The sequence below is a fragment of the Capricornis sumatraensis genome, chromosome 20 (assembly GCF_032405125.1).
Source record: "Capricornis sumatraensis isolate serow.1 chromosome 20, serow.2, whole genome shotgun sequence".
NCBI classification, from domain to species: domain Eukaryota; kingdom Metazoa; phylum Chordata; class Mammalia; order Artiodactyla; family Bovidae; genus Capricornis; species Capricornis sumatraensis.
This window is the reverse complement of record NC_091088.1, coordinates 65,621,491-65,636,256: the sequence shown is the minus strand read 5'-3', so window position 1 is coordinate 65,636,256 and position 14,766 is coordinate 65,621,491. Positions and strand designations below refer to the sequence as shown.

At 38.9% G+C, this 14,766-nt stretch overlaps 1 protein-coding gene across 1 annotated transcript; it reads left to right on the top strand.

Moving 5' to 3' along the window:
- Nucleotides 1-9,457: 9,457 nt before the first annotated feature.
- LOC138096292 (zinc finger protein 91-like) lies at nucleotides 9,458-12,069 on the top strand. Its single transcript, XM_068992419.1, has 3 exons — nucleotides 9,458-9,995; nucleotides 10,074-10,289; nucleotides 10,356-12,069. The coding sequence occupies exons 1-3, from the start codon at nucleotides 9,487-9,489 to the stop codon at nucleotides 11,539-11,541; spliced, it is 1,911 nt and encodes a 636-aa protein (XP_068848520.1). The 5' UTR covers nucleotides 9,458-9,486; the 3' UTR covers nucleotides 11,542-12,069.
- The last annotated feature ends 2,697 nt before the right edge of the window (nucleotides 12,070-14,766 follow it).

Below are 14,766 nucleotides of genomic sequence, written 5' to 3'. Positions count from 1 at the left end.
GGCCAAGCCCAGCGGGCCAGCCACCCCTTCTGTGGCAGGTCGAGCTCCAGCTTTGGCTGCTGTGTCAAAGTCCCTTAAAATAGCACTGGTTTGGAAGCTGTGGCTAGGAATAAGTGAGATGGTCCGGGGACCTGGGGCTGCCAAGCTGCTGTGGCTCTCATGGGTCAGTGTCTCCAGTCCTTCACCACCACTGTGGACAGTGATCACTCAACAGAGGGAGGAGGTTGTCCCGATCAGGGAGGGGGTGGAGACGAATTTGGCACAGGCGTCCATTTTCAGGGGATGAAGGCCTGAGGCCCTAGAGCTGCTCCCCCTGCAGAGAAGACAGAGGGGCAGGGAAGAGGCTCACCTTGGACTTCTTTCAAGTTTTCTTTAGGAGCCCTCTGTCAAAGGACTTTCAATGTTCTCTGTATTACTTAACTGTTAGATGCTTAAGCTTCAGTTGCTGAGCCCAAGCCTCTGAGTTCAGGTGCTTTGTGTAACATTTCTTACCTTCTTGATCTGAGTCGAGTTTCTCAGAGGGTCTGTGACACAGTTTTTCTTCTGTAAGGTGGGAACAGAGCGTTCTTTAATGAGCTATTATATTGATGATGGGTTCTTGCCTGTAAAGTACTTATTTAATGTTTAGAGTAATACTACAGTAATTTAGAGCAACAGGAAGCCTTCAGACACTTTCGGTCCTTGCTGCTGTTATCAACGTCATAACTGAAACTTTTGACCTTTCCATTAAAAGTGCCGTGGACTTTGTCATCTCTGAAGACACCACTCATGCTGTACCTCATCGAGATAATGAGTTGCACTCACTGGGTAGAACATAATGTCTGACACTTCTGTATAGCCAAAACAGTGTTGAGCTTTATTTTTATATATTTCATGGATTTTGAACAGTGATGAAAAATCCATATTAATTGGAGGATCTCATAAGGCCTTATGAAAAAGCATAAGAAATTAAACTTAGAGATGCATAATTTCTCCAGATAGCCCTGCAGGGGTCTGTTAGAACACATACTTCAACCAAGTCAATCCGTACCCCTTACCACCCTTTCTCTTTTGCATGAAAATGAGAACTTTTCATGGCCCTTTTGGTGACATGTGGTTTCATTTCAGGAACGACTGACCTCTGAGGATGTGGCCATCGAATTCACTCAGGAGGAGTGGGAATTCCTGGATCCTGCTCAGAGGGCCTTGTACAGGGACGTGATGCTGGAGACCTACAGGAACCTGCTGTCTGTGGGTGAGGATGACTTCCTTCCAGAGCTGCCCTTGGGTATCTGCATTTTCCCTGTGTGCCCCTTGGGAGGCCCTGATGTCTTTCATCTGAGAGTTCTGGTGACTGGGGCATGACACAGGTTCACAAGGTTAAACTGACCCTCTTCAGATGCTGTGTCTGTTTCATGTCACATCTGAGGTTGTCCTAGAGCTCAATTATGTACAAAGCTCACTGGCAAATGTTAAAAAAAAACCACCAAAAAACCTGATTTCCTATTTTCTGCTTTTTGACTTTTGGCTCAGTGTTTAAAAAAATCCACAGCTCTTTAAATTTGTTTCTTCTGATAACCCTGAATATCTATTTCTTATTGTTTGTTTTTGCTTGCTTTTTTTTTTGGCTCCACCATTCTGCAGGTGGGATCTTAGTTCCCTGACTAAGAATCAAACCTGCACCCCCTGCATTGGAAGTGCAGAGTCTTAACCACTGGATCACCAGGGGAGTCCCAGAATTTTTGTTTCTGATCTGAATATTATCTCCACATTGGAGCATGAGAAAAAGCTCTGGACAGTGGGGAGTGATGTAAAAGTAGCCAAAAATAGAATGTATAATGAATGAGTATCTCAAAGGGCTGTTTTTTTCTGTTTAGGAGTGGGACAAGCTGGTGGATTGGATCCTCTGTGGTTGTTACTTAGGAAAATGTAAGGAGAGTAGGTAGAGAGAGATTGTCTTTTTGATCCTAGATCCTATGAGGGGAGCATATGTGAATCTCACGGGCTCTTAGCTTGCCGTCTGTAGGTCGAGCGCATGGTCCCATCTCAAGATCCTCTAATGTCTGACTTTCATGTTGTATTATTTTTACTCTTGTGCTGCTCTACCCAGTCTGGGAATGTCAGCTGTTCCCGATGTTACATTCTCCTTACTTTGTATCATTTTACCTCTTAAATTTATTTGAAATATATTCCTGAGGGTCTGAAAGTTTATCTGGTTTTTCCTTGCTGTGATAATCCACCTATGTTTAATTGGCAGCCTCTGCTGAGTCTCTGTGGAGTGGATTTACTAGCAGACACTAGTCCTAATGTTATTTTCTTGCTCTGCACAAACTCACCACTTGAAGCTATCCAGTAGAATGGTCAATATGTTCTAAGATTATGAGAGAGAAAGTATCACAAGAGCCTGTTACATCTTTCCACATTTTTTCTGGATTTAGAGACTTTGTCAAGGGCACCATGACAGTGTTCTTCATGTATATCAAGAACCATATATTTTAGCCTCTGTAAATGGTATGGGAATTTATCCCAGGACAACTTTGTCCAAGTTCACATTCTCATATCTATGAGGCTATTGGCTGCACTGTTGTTCTGTGCATTGTAAGTATTTTTTTTATTTTATCATGAGTTCAAATTTCTCTGTTACTCTTAGTGTTTCTGTTTTGTATTTGCAATGCGTTGGATGGTTGATTGGGAAATGGTACCTATGGTGGAACTGGTGATCTCAGTCCCTCTTAAAATTCTTTATATATTCTTTGTACTCATTTACTATCAGATGTATGATTTCCACATATTTTCTCTTTTACTGTTAATTGTCTTTTCATACTCACTGCACTTTAATGCAGTTCAGTTCAGTTCCTCAGTCGTGTCCGACTTTTTGCAACCCCATGAATCGCAGCACGCCAGGCTTCCCTGTCCATCACCAACCCCTAGAGTTTACTCAAACACGTCCATTGAGTCGGTGATGCCATCCGGCCATTTCAGCTCTGTTGTCCCCTTCTCTTCCTGCCCCCAGTCCCTCCCAGCATCAGAGTCTTTTCCAATGAGTCAATTCTTCACCTGAGGTGGCCAAAGTATTGGAGTTTCAGCTTCAGCATCAGTCCTTCCAAAGAAATCCCAGGGATGATCTCCTTCAGAACGGACTGGCTGGATCTCCTTGCAGTCCAAGGGACTCTCAAGAGCCTTCCCCAACACCACAGTTCAAAACCATCAATTCTTTGGCACTCAGCTTTCTTCACAGTCCAACTCTCACATCCATACTTGACCACTGGAAGCACCATAGCCTTGACTAGAAGGAACCTTTTTTGGCAAAGTAATGTTAATGTCTCTGCTTTTCAATATGCTGTCTAGGTTGGTCATGACTTTCCTTCCAAGGAGTAAGCGTCTTTTGATTTCATGGGTATAGTTTATAATTTTGATATAGTTCAAATGATTAATATCTGGTTTTATTTTGTGGCCTGTGCTTTTGTTGTTACATCTGGTAAATCATTTGTGGGTCCAATTTCCAGAAAGATTTCCTGCATGTTTACATCTAGGAGTTTTATACATTTGGGACTTAGGTTTAGGTCTTTAAACCATTTTGAGTTCATTTTTGTCTATAGAGTTAGATAATGTTTCAAGTAAATTCTTTTGCTGGTGGGTATTCAGTTTTGTCAACATGTCCTGTTTCATAGACTGCTTCCAACATTTAGTCATTTTTAAACCCTTGTGAAACATCGTTTGAACATCTCCAGAAGAGGTGTTTTTGTTTTTGTTTTAACCTTTCTTTTTAGGTATGCTGCTGCTAAGTCGTGTCAGTCGTGTCCGACTCTGTGCAACCCCACAGACGGCAGCCCACCAGGCTCCTCTGTCCCTGGGATTCTCCAGGCAAGAACTCTGGAGTGGGTTTCCATTTTCTTCTCCAATGCATGCATGCTAAGTCGCTTCAGCCATGTCCGACTCTGTGCGACACCATAGACAGCAGCCCACCAGTCTCCTCTCTCCCTTGGATTCTCCAGGCAAGAATGCTGGAGTGGGTTGCCATTTCCTTCTCCACTTCTTAGGTATAGTTAATTTACAATGTTGTGTTTCAGGTATACAGCAGTTTACAAGATACTTAATATAGTTCCCTGAGCTATATTGTAGGTTTCTTGTTTATCTATTTTATATATATATTAGTTTGTGTATATTCAGACTCCTCATTTATCTCTCCCTTTCCTGCCCCAGCCATCATCCTGCACTATCCCCTTTGGTAACCATAAGTTTGTTTTTTATGCTGGGGAGTTTATTTTGTGAATAAGTGCATTTGTATCATTTGTTTCAGTTCAACATATAATATCCTATGATGTTTGTCTTTCTCTGTCTGATTTCACTTAGAATAATCCCTAAGTCTGTCTGTGTTGCTGCAAAAGGCATTACTGCATTGTGTTTTATGCTGTGGAAGTGGCAACCCACTCCAGTGTTCTTTCTTGGAGAATTTCATGGACAGAGCAGCCTGGCAGCTGCAGGCCATGGAGTCTTAAAGAGTTGGACATGGCTGAGCTACTTTCACTTCACAATATTCCCCTGTATATATGTGCCACATATTCTGTATCCCTTTGTCTGTCAGTGAACATTTAGGTTGCTGCCATGTTTTGCCTCATGTAAATAGTGCTACTAAAACATTGGGGTGCATGTATCATTTTGAATTCGTTTTCATCCTTTCTGGATATATGCCCAGGATTGGAATTGCTGGTTCATGTGATAGCTCTATTTCTAGTTCTTTATGGAACCTCCATGCTATCCTCCAAAGTGGCAGTACCAATTTATGTTCCTTCCAACAGGGTAGGAGGGTTCTCTTTTCTCCACACCCTCTCAAGCATTCATTGTTTGTAGGCTTTTTGATGGTGGTCATTCTGACCAGTGTGAGGTGATACATTTTTGTGGTTTTGATTTGTATTTCTCTCCTAGGTAGAGACATCAAACATGTTTTCAGGTGACTATTGGTCATCTGTTTGTCTCCTTTGGAGAAATATCTGTTTTGATCTTCTGCCCAGTTTTTGATTGGGTTGTTTGTTTTATATTAAGCTGTATGAACTGTTTGTATATTTTGGAGATAAAGCCCTTATAGGTAGCATCATTTGCATATATGGTCTCCTAGTCCAAAAGTTGTGTTTTTGTTCTTTGTTTGGTTTCCTTTGCTTTGCAAGAAGGTTTTAAATTTAATTAGGTCTCATTTGTTTGATTTTGCTTTTATTACCATGACTCTAAGATCTAAAAAATTTTGCTGACATTTATGTCAGTGTTTTGCATTTGTTTTCCACTATGAATTTTATAGTATCTGGTCTTGCATTTAGATGTTTAACACATTTGGAGTTTATTTTTGTATGTGGTGTTAGAGAATGTTGTAATTTCATTCTTTTCATGTAATTATCCATTTATCCCAGCGTCACTTATTAAAGAGACTTCTTCATTCTATCTTGTTTTCTCCTTTTTTTTTAATAGAATAATTGACTATAAGTAAATTGATTTGTTTCTGGGTTTTCTGTCCTGTTCTACTGATCTGTGTTTCTGTTTTGTGCCATCATCATACCACTTCCCTGGTGGCTCAGACGGTAAAGCGTCTGCCTACAGTGCAGGAGACCAGGTTCAATCCCTGGGTCAGGAAGATCTCTGGAGAAGGAAATGGCAACCCACTTCAGTATTCTTGCCTGGAAAATCCCATGGACAGAGGAACCTGGTAGGCTACAGTTCATGGGGTCCCAGAGTCGGACACGACTGATCAACTTCACTTTCACTTTGATGGCTGTACGTTTGTAGTATGGTCTGAACTCAGGGAATATGATTCCTCCAGCTCTGTTCTTCCTTCTCAAGATCGATTTAGATATCAGAGTCTTTTGTATTTTGGTACAAATTAAGTTTTCCTTTGTTTTATGAAATATGTCATTGTTAATTTGATAAGGGTTGCATTGAATATGTAGATTGTCTTGGATAGTATGGTCATTTTGACAGTGTTACTTCTTTCAATCCAAGAACATAGTATATGTTTCCATCTGTTTGTGTCATCTTTGCTATCAGTCATCAGCATCTTATAGTTTCATGAATATAGTTCTTTTGACTTTTTATCTAGGTTTATTCCTTAGAATTTTATTCTTTTCTCTGAGATGGTGAATGGGATTGTTTTATTAATTTTACTTTCTCATGTATCATTATTAGTATATAGACATGCAGCAGTTTTCTATATATTTTGTATCCAGCAAGTTTACTCTGTTCATTGATGAGGTCTAGTAGTCATCTGGTGGCTTCTTCGGGATTTTCTGTGTGTAGCCTCATAGTGACAGTTTTACTTCTTTCTTATGTTTTTTCATTTGAATTCCTTTTATTTCTTTTTCTTTTCTGATTGTTGTGGCTAGGACTTCCAAAAGTATGCTCAATCAAAGTGGCAATAGTGAACATTCTTGTCTTATTCATGTTGTTAAGGGGAATGCTTTCAGTTTTTCCTTGTTGAGTATGATGTTAGCTATGTGTTTGACATATACAGTCTTAATTATGTTGAGGTAGGGTCCATCTATGCTGACTTTCTGAAGGGCTTTTATCATAAATGGCACTTGAATTTTGTGAGAAACTTTTCTGCATCTATTGATGATCATATGGTTTTTAGTCTTCAACTGTTACTGTGGTGTATCATAGTGATTAACTTATGGATATTGAGAAATCTTGCATCCCTGCAATAAATCCCACTTGAACATGGTATGATCCTTTTATGTGTTAGTAAGTGTTTGAATCTGCTCTTTTGGACTCAGGGGAGGTCTAGGAGAATAAAGCCTTTTTCTACAAAAAGGTGTTGGATGCCTCAGAAAGGCTTTTGTAACTGGGAACGTCCTCCAGAGTCAGTTTCAGTCCCTCCTTTGATACTCCTCGATCTTGAGATGAACATGTGTGGAAGAAGAAATGAAATAAATGTCCAGTAGAGAGGTTAGTCATGCTTGGCAGAGGAACCCAGGTTTAGATAGCCTTTTCCTGGATTTTCCTTCTGATTTCTGCTAATAAGATTCTTACACAATATCCTGGAATATTGTATATGCTTTTCTTGAATATAAGCATTCCATTGTAACTTACAAAATTCACAGTTGGATACATTACATTGTAAATAGTATAACAAGTATTTCCTGCTTTCTCCATATATCACAGTCACTTTTAAAATCTCTCTTGTTTCTGTCCCATACCCATAGTATAATGCCCATAAACTTGCTGAACCAGTTCTTTTCTTTTAAGGTCAGTATATTAGTTTGCGCTCTCAGTTATTTTCACAAAGACATGGCAGTCACAGGCTGATATCTGACATAAACCTGTGTACCCTATGCTCCACACAGGCCCTTTCTTAGTCCTGACCAGTCCTCACATACTACCTTGATATGGACGGAAACATCGTTCTCACCTACCACATCCCTCTACCTTCTACATACTCTCACTGTAAAGATAATCTCTGGTCATTTATTGAACAAGTTTCTCAGGACATGACCTAAATCACTCTGTGCATCCATGATGACTCACAACCCATTTCGAGATGGGATGGTTGAATAATAGTTAAACAGACTACTTCTGTCTTGTGTCTGCCTTGATATTTTCTTTCCAAGTTCCTTGTATTTTTTTTTTAAATATTTTCTAATCTATTCATTCAGTGGGTGGTCATGTTGACAAATAAGTTTTCTCAGTCTGTAGGTTCAGATTCATATCCTGTTTCTATTACCACTTTGTGCACCAATTTGGTGTGTCTTCTGCTCTGATTAGAGAAAAACATGTTAATTTACCTCAAGCCTTTCAAAGCAAATTAGTGCTGTTGGTTGGCTTACAGTAGTGCATGTTTTATAGTAAATACTCAAAATTTACTTTTGTTTAAAAAATGTAATATCTATACTGTCATGTTCTTTATGATATGATGTAATCTACATTATATCTTTTTAAAATTTTATTAATTTTATAATTGTGGTATAATTGCTTTACAGAATTTTGTTGTCTGTCAAACCTCAACTACATTATATCTTGTATGCTTTTCACTTGCAACATTTTTCAGCAATATTGTGTCTGACCCTAGTCAATCAATACCCAAAGCACTCACTTTTTATTATATTTTGGTGCCATTAAACCAGGTAATTAAGAATAGTGCATGGCTAGAGAGAAGCCTTCCTTGGTGGCTCAGTGGTAAAGAATTCACCTGCTAATGCAGAAGATGCAGGTTTGATCCCTGAGTCAAGAAGATCCCATGGAGAAGGAAATGGCAACCCACTCCATTATTCTTGCCTGGGAAATCCCATGGACAGAGGAGTCCGGTGGGCTACAGTCCACGGGGTCGCAAAGAGTCAGGCACGACTGAGCCACTGAACAACGACATAGGTAGGGATTGCTTTGATGATTGGCTGTTAGAAAACTAGTGACTATTTTATGTCTTAATTTATGTGTCATTTACAGATGATGGTCTTTTAGCATGTATTCTGCAATACAGCTGACACATACTACTTCTTAACATTGTAAAATGCCTTTTCTTTTTGGGTACGTAGTTCTATAGCAGATGTAGAAAACTATGTTGTTTCCAAAAAATTGTTTTAGTCATATTCTTCATTTTCTCATTTGTTTTCAATTGTAAACAACAATTATGTATAGTTAATCGGGTAAGCTTGCTTTTGGATTATTTACTATTACAATATGTAATATATTGTTTAGAATTTATTTATGTACAGTAAGTGTGCAGAATACAATGATAACGTAATATTTTTCTTTTCAATTTGAGACAACTGTTGATTGATATGTTCCTAAGGGTCCTGGTAGAAAAATACTCTGTTTTTGAGAGTTGGCATAAGATTGTCCAATGTGAGTGTATTTGGCATATGGTTTTTAAAACTAGGCTACCTTAATGTTGAATTTATGTTACCATGCTTTCTTAAGTTAAGAATTCTATTCCTTTAATATTTCTAAAAACTTAAGGTCATCATTGTGGTGTTTCATAACTTGGTGTAAGTATTACTTTTGGTGTAATGTATACTCAACGTGAAAGATTTATTTTTGAATTATTGTGAGCAGGATACCTGTGGTTCTTTTTATCTTGTAGATATCTCTCCTACATATGTGATCAAGCATTTGCAACCCAAAGCAAACAGTGATAAACAAGAAACATTCCAAACATTGATGCCGGGAAGACCTGAAAGCTGTGAAATCAAACATTTTCATCTTTGGGAAAGTCAGGAAAATATGTGTGACTTTGAGTGTCAGCGGGGAGATGACAAAAGAAATTACAAAGGGACACCTGTAAGCTTTAATGGAAATGTGCCTGATGGAAGAGATTTGCATGATGGAAAGAATGCAGGAATCAAGCCCTTTGGAAACAGGCTTGGATTTAAGTCTCAAGATAAACTGCAGATATTTCAAACTGGCGGGATAATTTCTGAATATAATGAAGTTGAGAGGTCTGTCAGCAACAGTTTCTCATTTTCACCACTTCAAAGAATTCCTCCTTGTGTCCAAACCAGTGTTTCTAATATATATGGGAATGATTTTATGAATCCTTCAGTAGTATCGCAAGACCTCAAAGCACACAGGGAAAAACCTTACAAATGTGATGAGTGTGGCAAGGCCTTTCATGTAAAGTCAATCCTTTTAAGTCATCAGAAAATTCATACTGGAGAGAAACCTTACAAATGTGATGAGTGTGGCAAGGCCTTTCGTGTAAAGTCAATCCTTTTAAGTCATCAGACAGTTCATACTGGAGAGAAACCTTACAAATGTGATGAGTGTGGCAAGGCCTTTACTGATAGCTCAAACCTCAGGAGACATCAGAAAATTCATACAGGACAGAAATTATTTAAATGTGATATATGTGACAAAGTCTTCAGCCAAAATGCAAACCTTGCTGGTCATCAGAGGGTTCATACTGGAGAGAAACCTTACAGATGTGATGAGTGTGGCAAGCACTTTAGGCAACCTTCACAGTTCAGATGTCATAAGAGATTACATACTGGAGAGAAACCTTACAAATGTGATGAGTGTGGCAAGGCCTTTACTCACAGGTCAAACCTCAGGAGACATAAGAAAATTCATATAGGAAAGAAATTATTTAAATGTGATATATGTGACAAAGTCTTCAGCCGAAATGCACACCTTGCTGGTCATCAGAGGGTTCATACTGGAGAGAAACCTTACAAATGTGATGAGTGTGGCAAGGCCTTTCGTGTAAAGTCAACCCTTTTAATTCATCAGACAGTTCATACTGGAGAGAAACCTTACAAATGTGATGAGTGTGGCAAGGCCTTTACTCACAGCTCAAACCTCAGGAGACATAAGAAAATTCATATAGGAAAGAAGTTATTTAAATGTGATATATGTGACAAGGTCTTCAGCCGAAATGCAAACCTTGCTGTTCATCAGAGGGTTCATACTGGAGAGAAACCTTACAAATGTAATGAGTGTGGCAAGCACTATAGTCACTCTTCACAGTTAATAAGTCATAAGAGACTTCATACTGGAGAGAAACCTTACAAATGTGATGAGTGTGGCAAGGCCTTTCGTGTTAAAACCTTCCTTTTAAGTCATCAGACAGTTCATACTGGTGAGAAACCTTACAAATGTGATGAGTGTGGCAAGGCCTTTCGTCAAAAGTCAACGCTTTTAAGGCATCAGACAGTTCATACTGGAGAGAAACCTTACAAATGTGATGAGTGTGGCAAGACCTTTCGTGTTAAAGCCTTCCTTTTAAGTCATCAGACAGTTCATACTGGTGAGAAACCTTACAGATGTGATGAGTGTGGCAAGACCTTTCGTGTAAAGTCAATCCTTTTCAGTCATCGGACAGTTCATACTGGACAGAAACCTTACAAATGTGATGAGTGTGGCAAGCACTTTAGTCAGCCTTCACAGTTCATAAGTCATAAGAGATTTCATACTGGAGAGAAACCTTACAAATGTGATGAGTGTAGCAAGGCCTTTTGTGTAAAGTCAATCCTTGTAAGGCATAAAACAATTCATACTGGAGAGAAACCTTACAAATGTTATGAGTGTGGCAAGGCATTTCATGTAAAGTCGATCCTTTTAAGTCATCAGACAGTTCATACTGGTGACAAACCATATAAATGTGATGAATGTGGCAAGGCCTTTACTGAGAGCTCACACCTCAGGAGACATCAGAAAATTCATACAGGAAATAAATTATTTAAATGTGATATATGTGACAAAGTCTTCAGCCGAAATGCACACCTTGCTGGTCATCAGAGGGTTCATACTGGACAGAAACCTTACAAATGTAATGAGTGTGGCAAGCACTTTAGTCAACCTTCACATTTCATAAGTCATATGAGATTTCATACTGGAGAGAAACCTTACAAATGTGATGAGTGTGGAAGAGTCTCTGGTCAAAAACCACGTCTTCAACTTCATTGGAGAATTCATACTGGAGAGAGACCTTTCAGATGTGATGAGTGTGGCAAGTCCTTCAGTCAAAATTCACACCTTACAAGTCATCGCACAATACATATAGAGAAAGCTTTCAAATGTTTCGAGTGTGGAAAATCCTTTACTCAGGTCTCAGCACTCACTAAACATCAGAAAATCCATACATGAGAGAAACGTATGTGAATGGTATGAATATGGTAAAAGTCTTCAAAATTCAAAGTTTACAAAATTCACACCCTACTGTTGGTCAGAGAGTTCATCCTACTGAGAAACCATACAAATATCATGAGTGTGGCAACATCTTAGGCTTCATGAGAAAATTCATACTGGATAGAAGCCAGATATATATGTATTTATTAGGTCTTTAGAACATGAATTCATTCTAGAAAGATTCCTCACCAATTTAACAAGTGTGTGTGTGGGGGAAAAACAGACCCTATCCTCACAGCTCACATTTTGCCAGTAGTATCAGAGTATTTATCCTGGAGAAAACACACAGCAATGTAATGTGTGTGGCAAGGATCTTACCCAAAAGTCACAAGATTGGGACATAGTGGAGCCATACTTCCCAGACTGAGCGGTTGTGGCAAATCCTTTACCTTTTTCACTATATGTATTCTCTGATGACTTTAGTTCAGGTACTCAGCCTCTGCAGTACGTCCATATTTGGAGAGAAGCTATAGAGATCTTTTCATGTAAAAGAAACCCGAATTATAACTCAACAAAGATGATTTTTTGGGACAGTAGTCCACCATCTTTTTGGTCTCCTAGCTTTCTGAATAAAGTCACTATTCCTTGCCCGACAAGTAGTCTCTCAGTTTATTGGGCTGTTGTGTGGTGAGCTCTAAGAGCTTGGCTTTGGTAATACATTGATCAAACGCATTTGCTACATGCGTTTCATGATGGTCTCTGGGAAGGAATCAGTGAGATGAAGGGGCCAACTTCATTAGATACGATTCATTCACATCCGTGTTTCCTGGAAAAACACACAGCCTGAATTACGAAATTCAATAGTGAGTGTGAATTAGCAACAGGGAGGAGAGAAAATAATGTAAAACTAGGACATGACTCATGGTCAGTAGGATCAGGAAGCCCTTCCGTACATAGTCCAGCCTGTTATAAAACGTAATGTTCTACCAACTGACCTTGAACAGAGTAGGCAAGATGTTAAAAGGCCTGGGCTTTTCGTAGGAGGAGAGGGACAGTTACCAGGGACTGATGGTGTGCTAGGAATGATGCATAGGAAAAGAGTCATGTTCTCCATTCGATAGAAATAACTGTTGTATGTATGATTAAAGAACAGATACTCTTATTTGTGGAAATTGAAGACAGCTGTCACGGTCTTTGTAGACCAGGACCTGGGGACTGGAATCGATGAGAAGAAGGATGCAGGGGACCCAAGTCTCGAGTGAAACAGGGTTGCTTTACTTGCAGAAACGCATGTTTAGTATATCTTCAAACAAGGCAGCTTTAGGCAGTAAAAAAAAAAAAAAAAATCAGCAAAAACAAAGCCAAGCAAATAGCAATCTTCAAAGGACCAGAAAGCATTCCATATCCTGAGAAAGAGGGGCATAACTGAATAGATTACCTTTAAGTAAAAAGTCACGGAAGGGAGTCACTGAAAGAAATCCAAGCAGGTGCCCTTTCTCATGACCTCAGTCCTGAGAATTGCCTGCAGCTCTGCTGGTTCCTGTTTTCCAAGAACTGGTAAGGAATAGAGAGTCCTTGAGAAATGGCACACAAAAGAAACTAACATATTGGATCCCTTAAAGTTGAACGTCCCCTGACACTTCCCCCTTTTTTACTTTTTCATAATTGGAGATGACTGTAGATACTTTTGTGAAAAAGGCCCTGACCAATTGAGTTTGTTTAGTTTGAACAATTTTAGTTGAAAGGCATCAGTATATTACAAATATAATCACCAGGATAATTATAGTTCCAGATCCAATACTATGTGTAATGCCTTGAAACCATCTTTGAGGGTCTAGCCCAGATAATTGATTAGCTAGCTGTTCAGCTAAGGTTTCCAAATTGTTGGAAGAGGGTAGACTCTTAGAAAAGGTTTCAAGGATTTCCTTTTGCAACAATTGTACATTTAAGGAAGCATTATTATGCATATCTTGCAAACGAAATTTGATTTGTTCCCAATTGTAAGCATTATGGTTGAACCGAAGTGATACAAAATTGAGTAGAATTCCAATCACAATTTAATAATACTTGTTTTTGTAAATCTATTAATTGATCTCCAGCCCATTGGATGGCTGTTTTTAATTCCTGAGTTTTATCTTGAACTTTTTCATCTGTCTGAACCTGAGTGACCCATATAATAGTATGAGCATCTTTAGTCCAATTGTGAATAAAGTTTTGTGTTTGAAGTTTGTAAAGCAATGTCTGCGACAGCAGTAGTGGTACAAATGGCTGTTAACCCCAAAATGCCAAGAATCAACCATCTGATGAATTGCTTAGATCGTTGGAGTAATTTAGTGAATAACTGGGAGGCAAGTCTTGCCATGGGACCCTCTTTCCAGGGTCATTGGAAATCTACTGGCAACCACAGACAATGTCGAGATCGAAGAATCAAAAGAGATTTTTTAGAATAGAGGAATTAAGACAAGTATACAGTTTGCAAATATACAAGTCACAGAATGTAAAATGTTCTTAAATTCTGAGTTTCCTATGACTATAACAAAAGGAAGGGGAACACAAGCTTGTATAAAATATGAATGATTATAATAGAAGGAATAGTTACTATGACTATGACCAGTCCCTGTGAAATATCCAGTCCAAGTTCCAAGTTTTTCAGTATTTGGAGCAAGTTTCCAGGTGTCCCATTGTTCAGGCCCAGTTCATTTATTGAGGACAATTTGAGGGTGAAGAGGTGCCATTCCAATGTCAAGCCAGGCAAGGAGTCCTTTGTCATGGAAGTGTTCCATTGAACTGTTGATAATCTTCCATGTTACTTGAGTAACATAATCACACATAGTACTATTAATATCATCTGAGAAGTTAGATAACCACATACCATAGGGTCCCCAATCAACAATGGTGTAATTAGCACAAACATGAATTTCCATGATTTAGCTTGACATCTATCTCAATAAACAGGAGTATATTTAAAGTCCTTATAAGTAAACCCCTTGCATTCCAACTTTTGTCCTTTTCCTAGAGTGTTGGTAGTATTGACATGGTTCTCATAAAAGGCCAGGGCAGTAAATAGTCTAAACAATGTGTGGAAGTTCTTTTTTGGAGGCAGGATGAAAGCCCACGTTTGTTGACTAACATTAATACATAATTCTGCTGGGCCCATGCATAAAGGAAGGATTTTATAGACTAGAGAAATGTTAATTAATCTTCCTTCTTGCTCAGGATGAGAGGGCCCCTCCAAGCTCTGAG

Coding starts and splice junctions, on each gene's coding strand:
- LOC138096292 (XM_068992419.1), top strand. CDS start 9,487: ATGAATCCTTCAGTAGTATCGCAAGACCTCAAAGCACACAGGGAAAAA. Junction 9,996..10,073: donor GGCAAGGCCTTTACTCACAG/GTCAAACCTCAG, acceptor CAAAGTCTTCAG/CCGAAATGCACACCTTGCTG. Junction 10,290..10,355: donor AAAATTCATATAGGAAAGAA/GTTATTTAAATG, acceptor TGTTCATCAGAG/GGTTCATACTGGAGAGAAAC.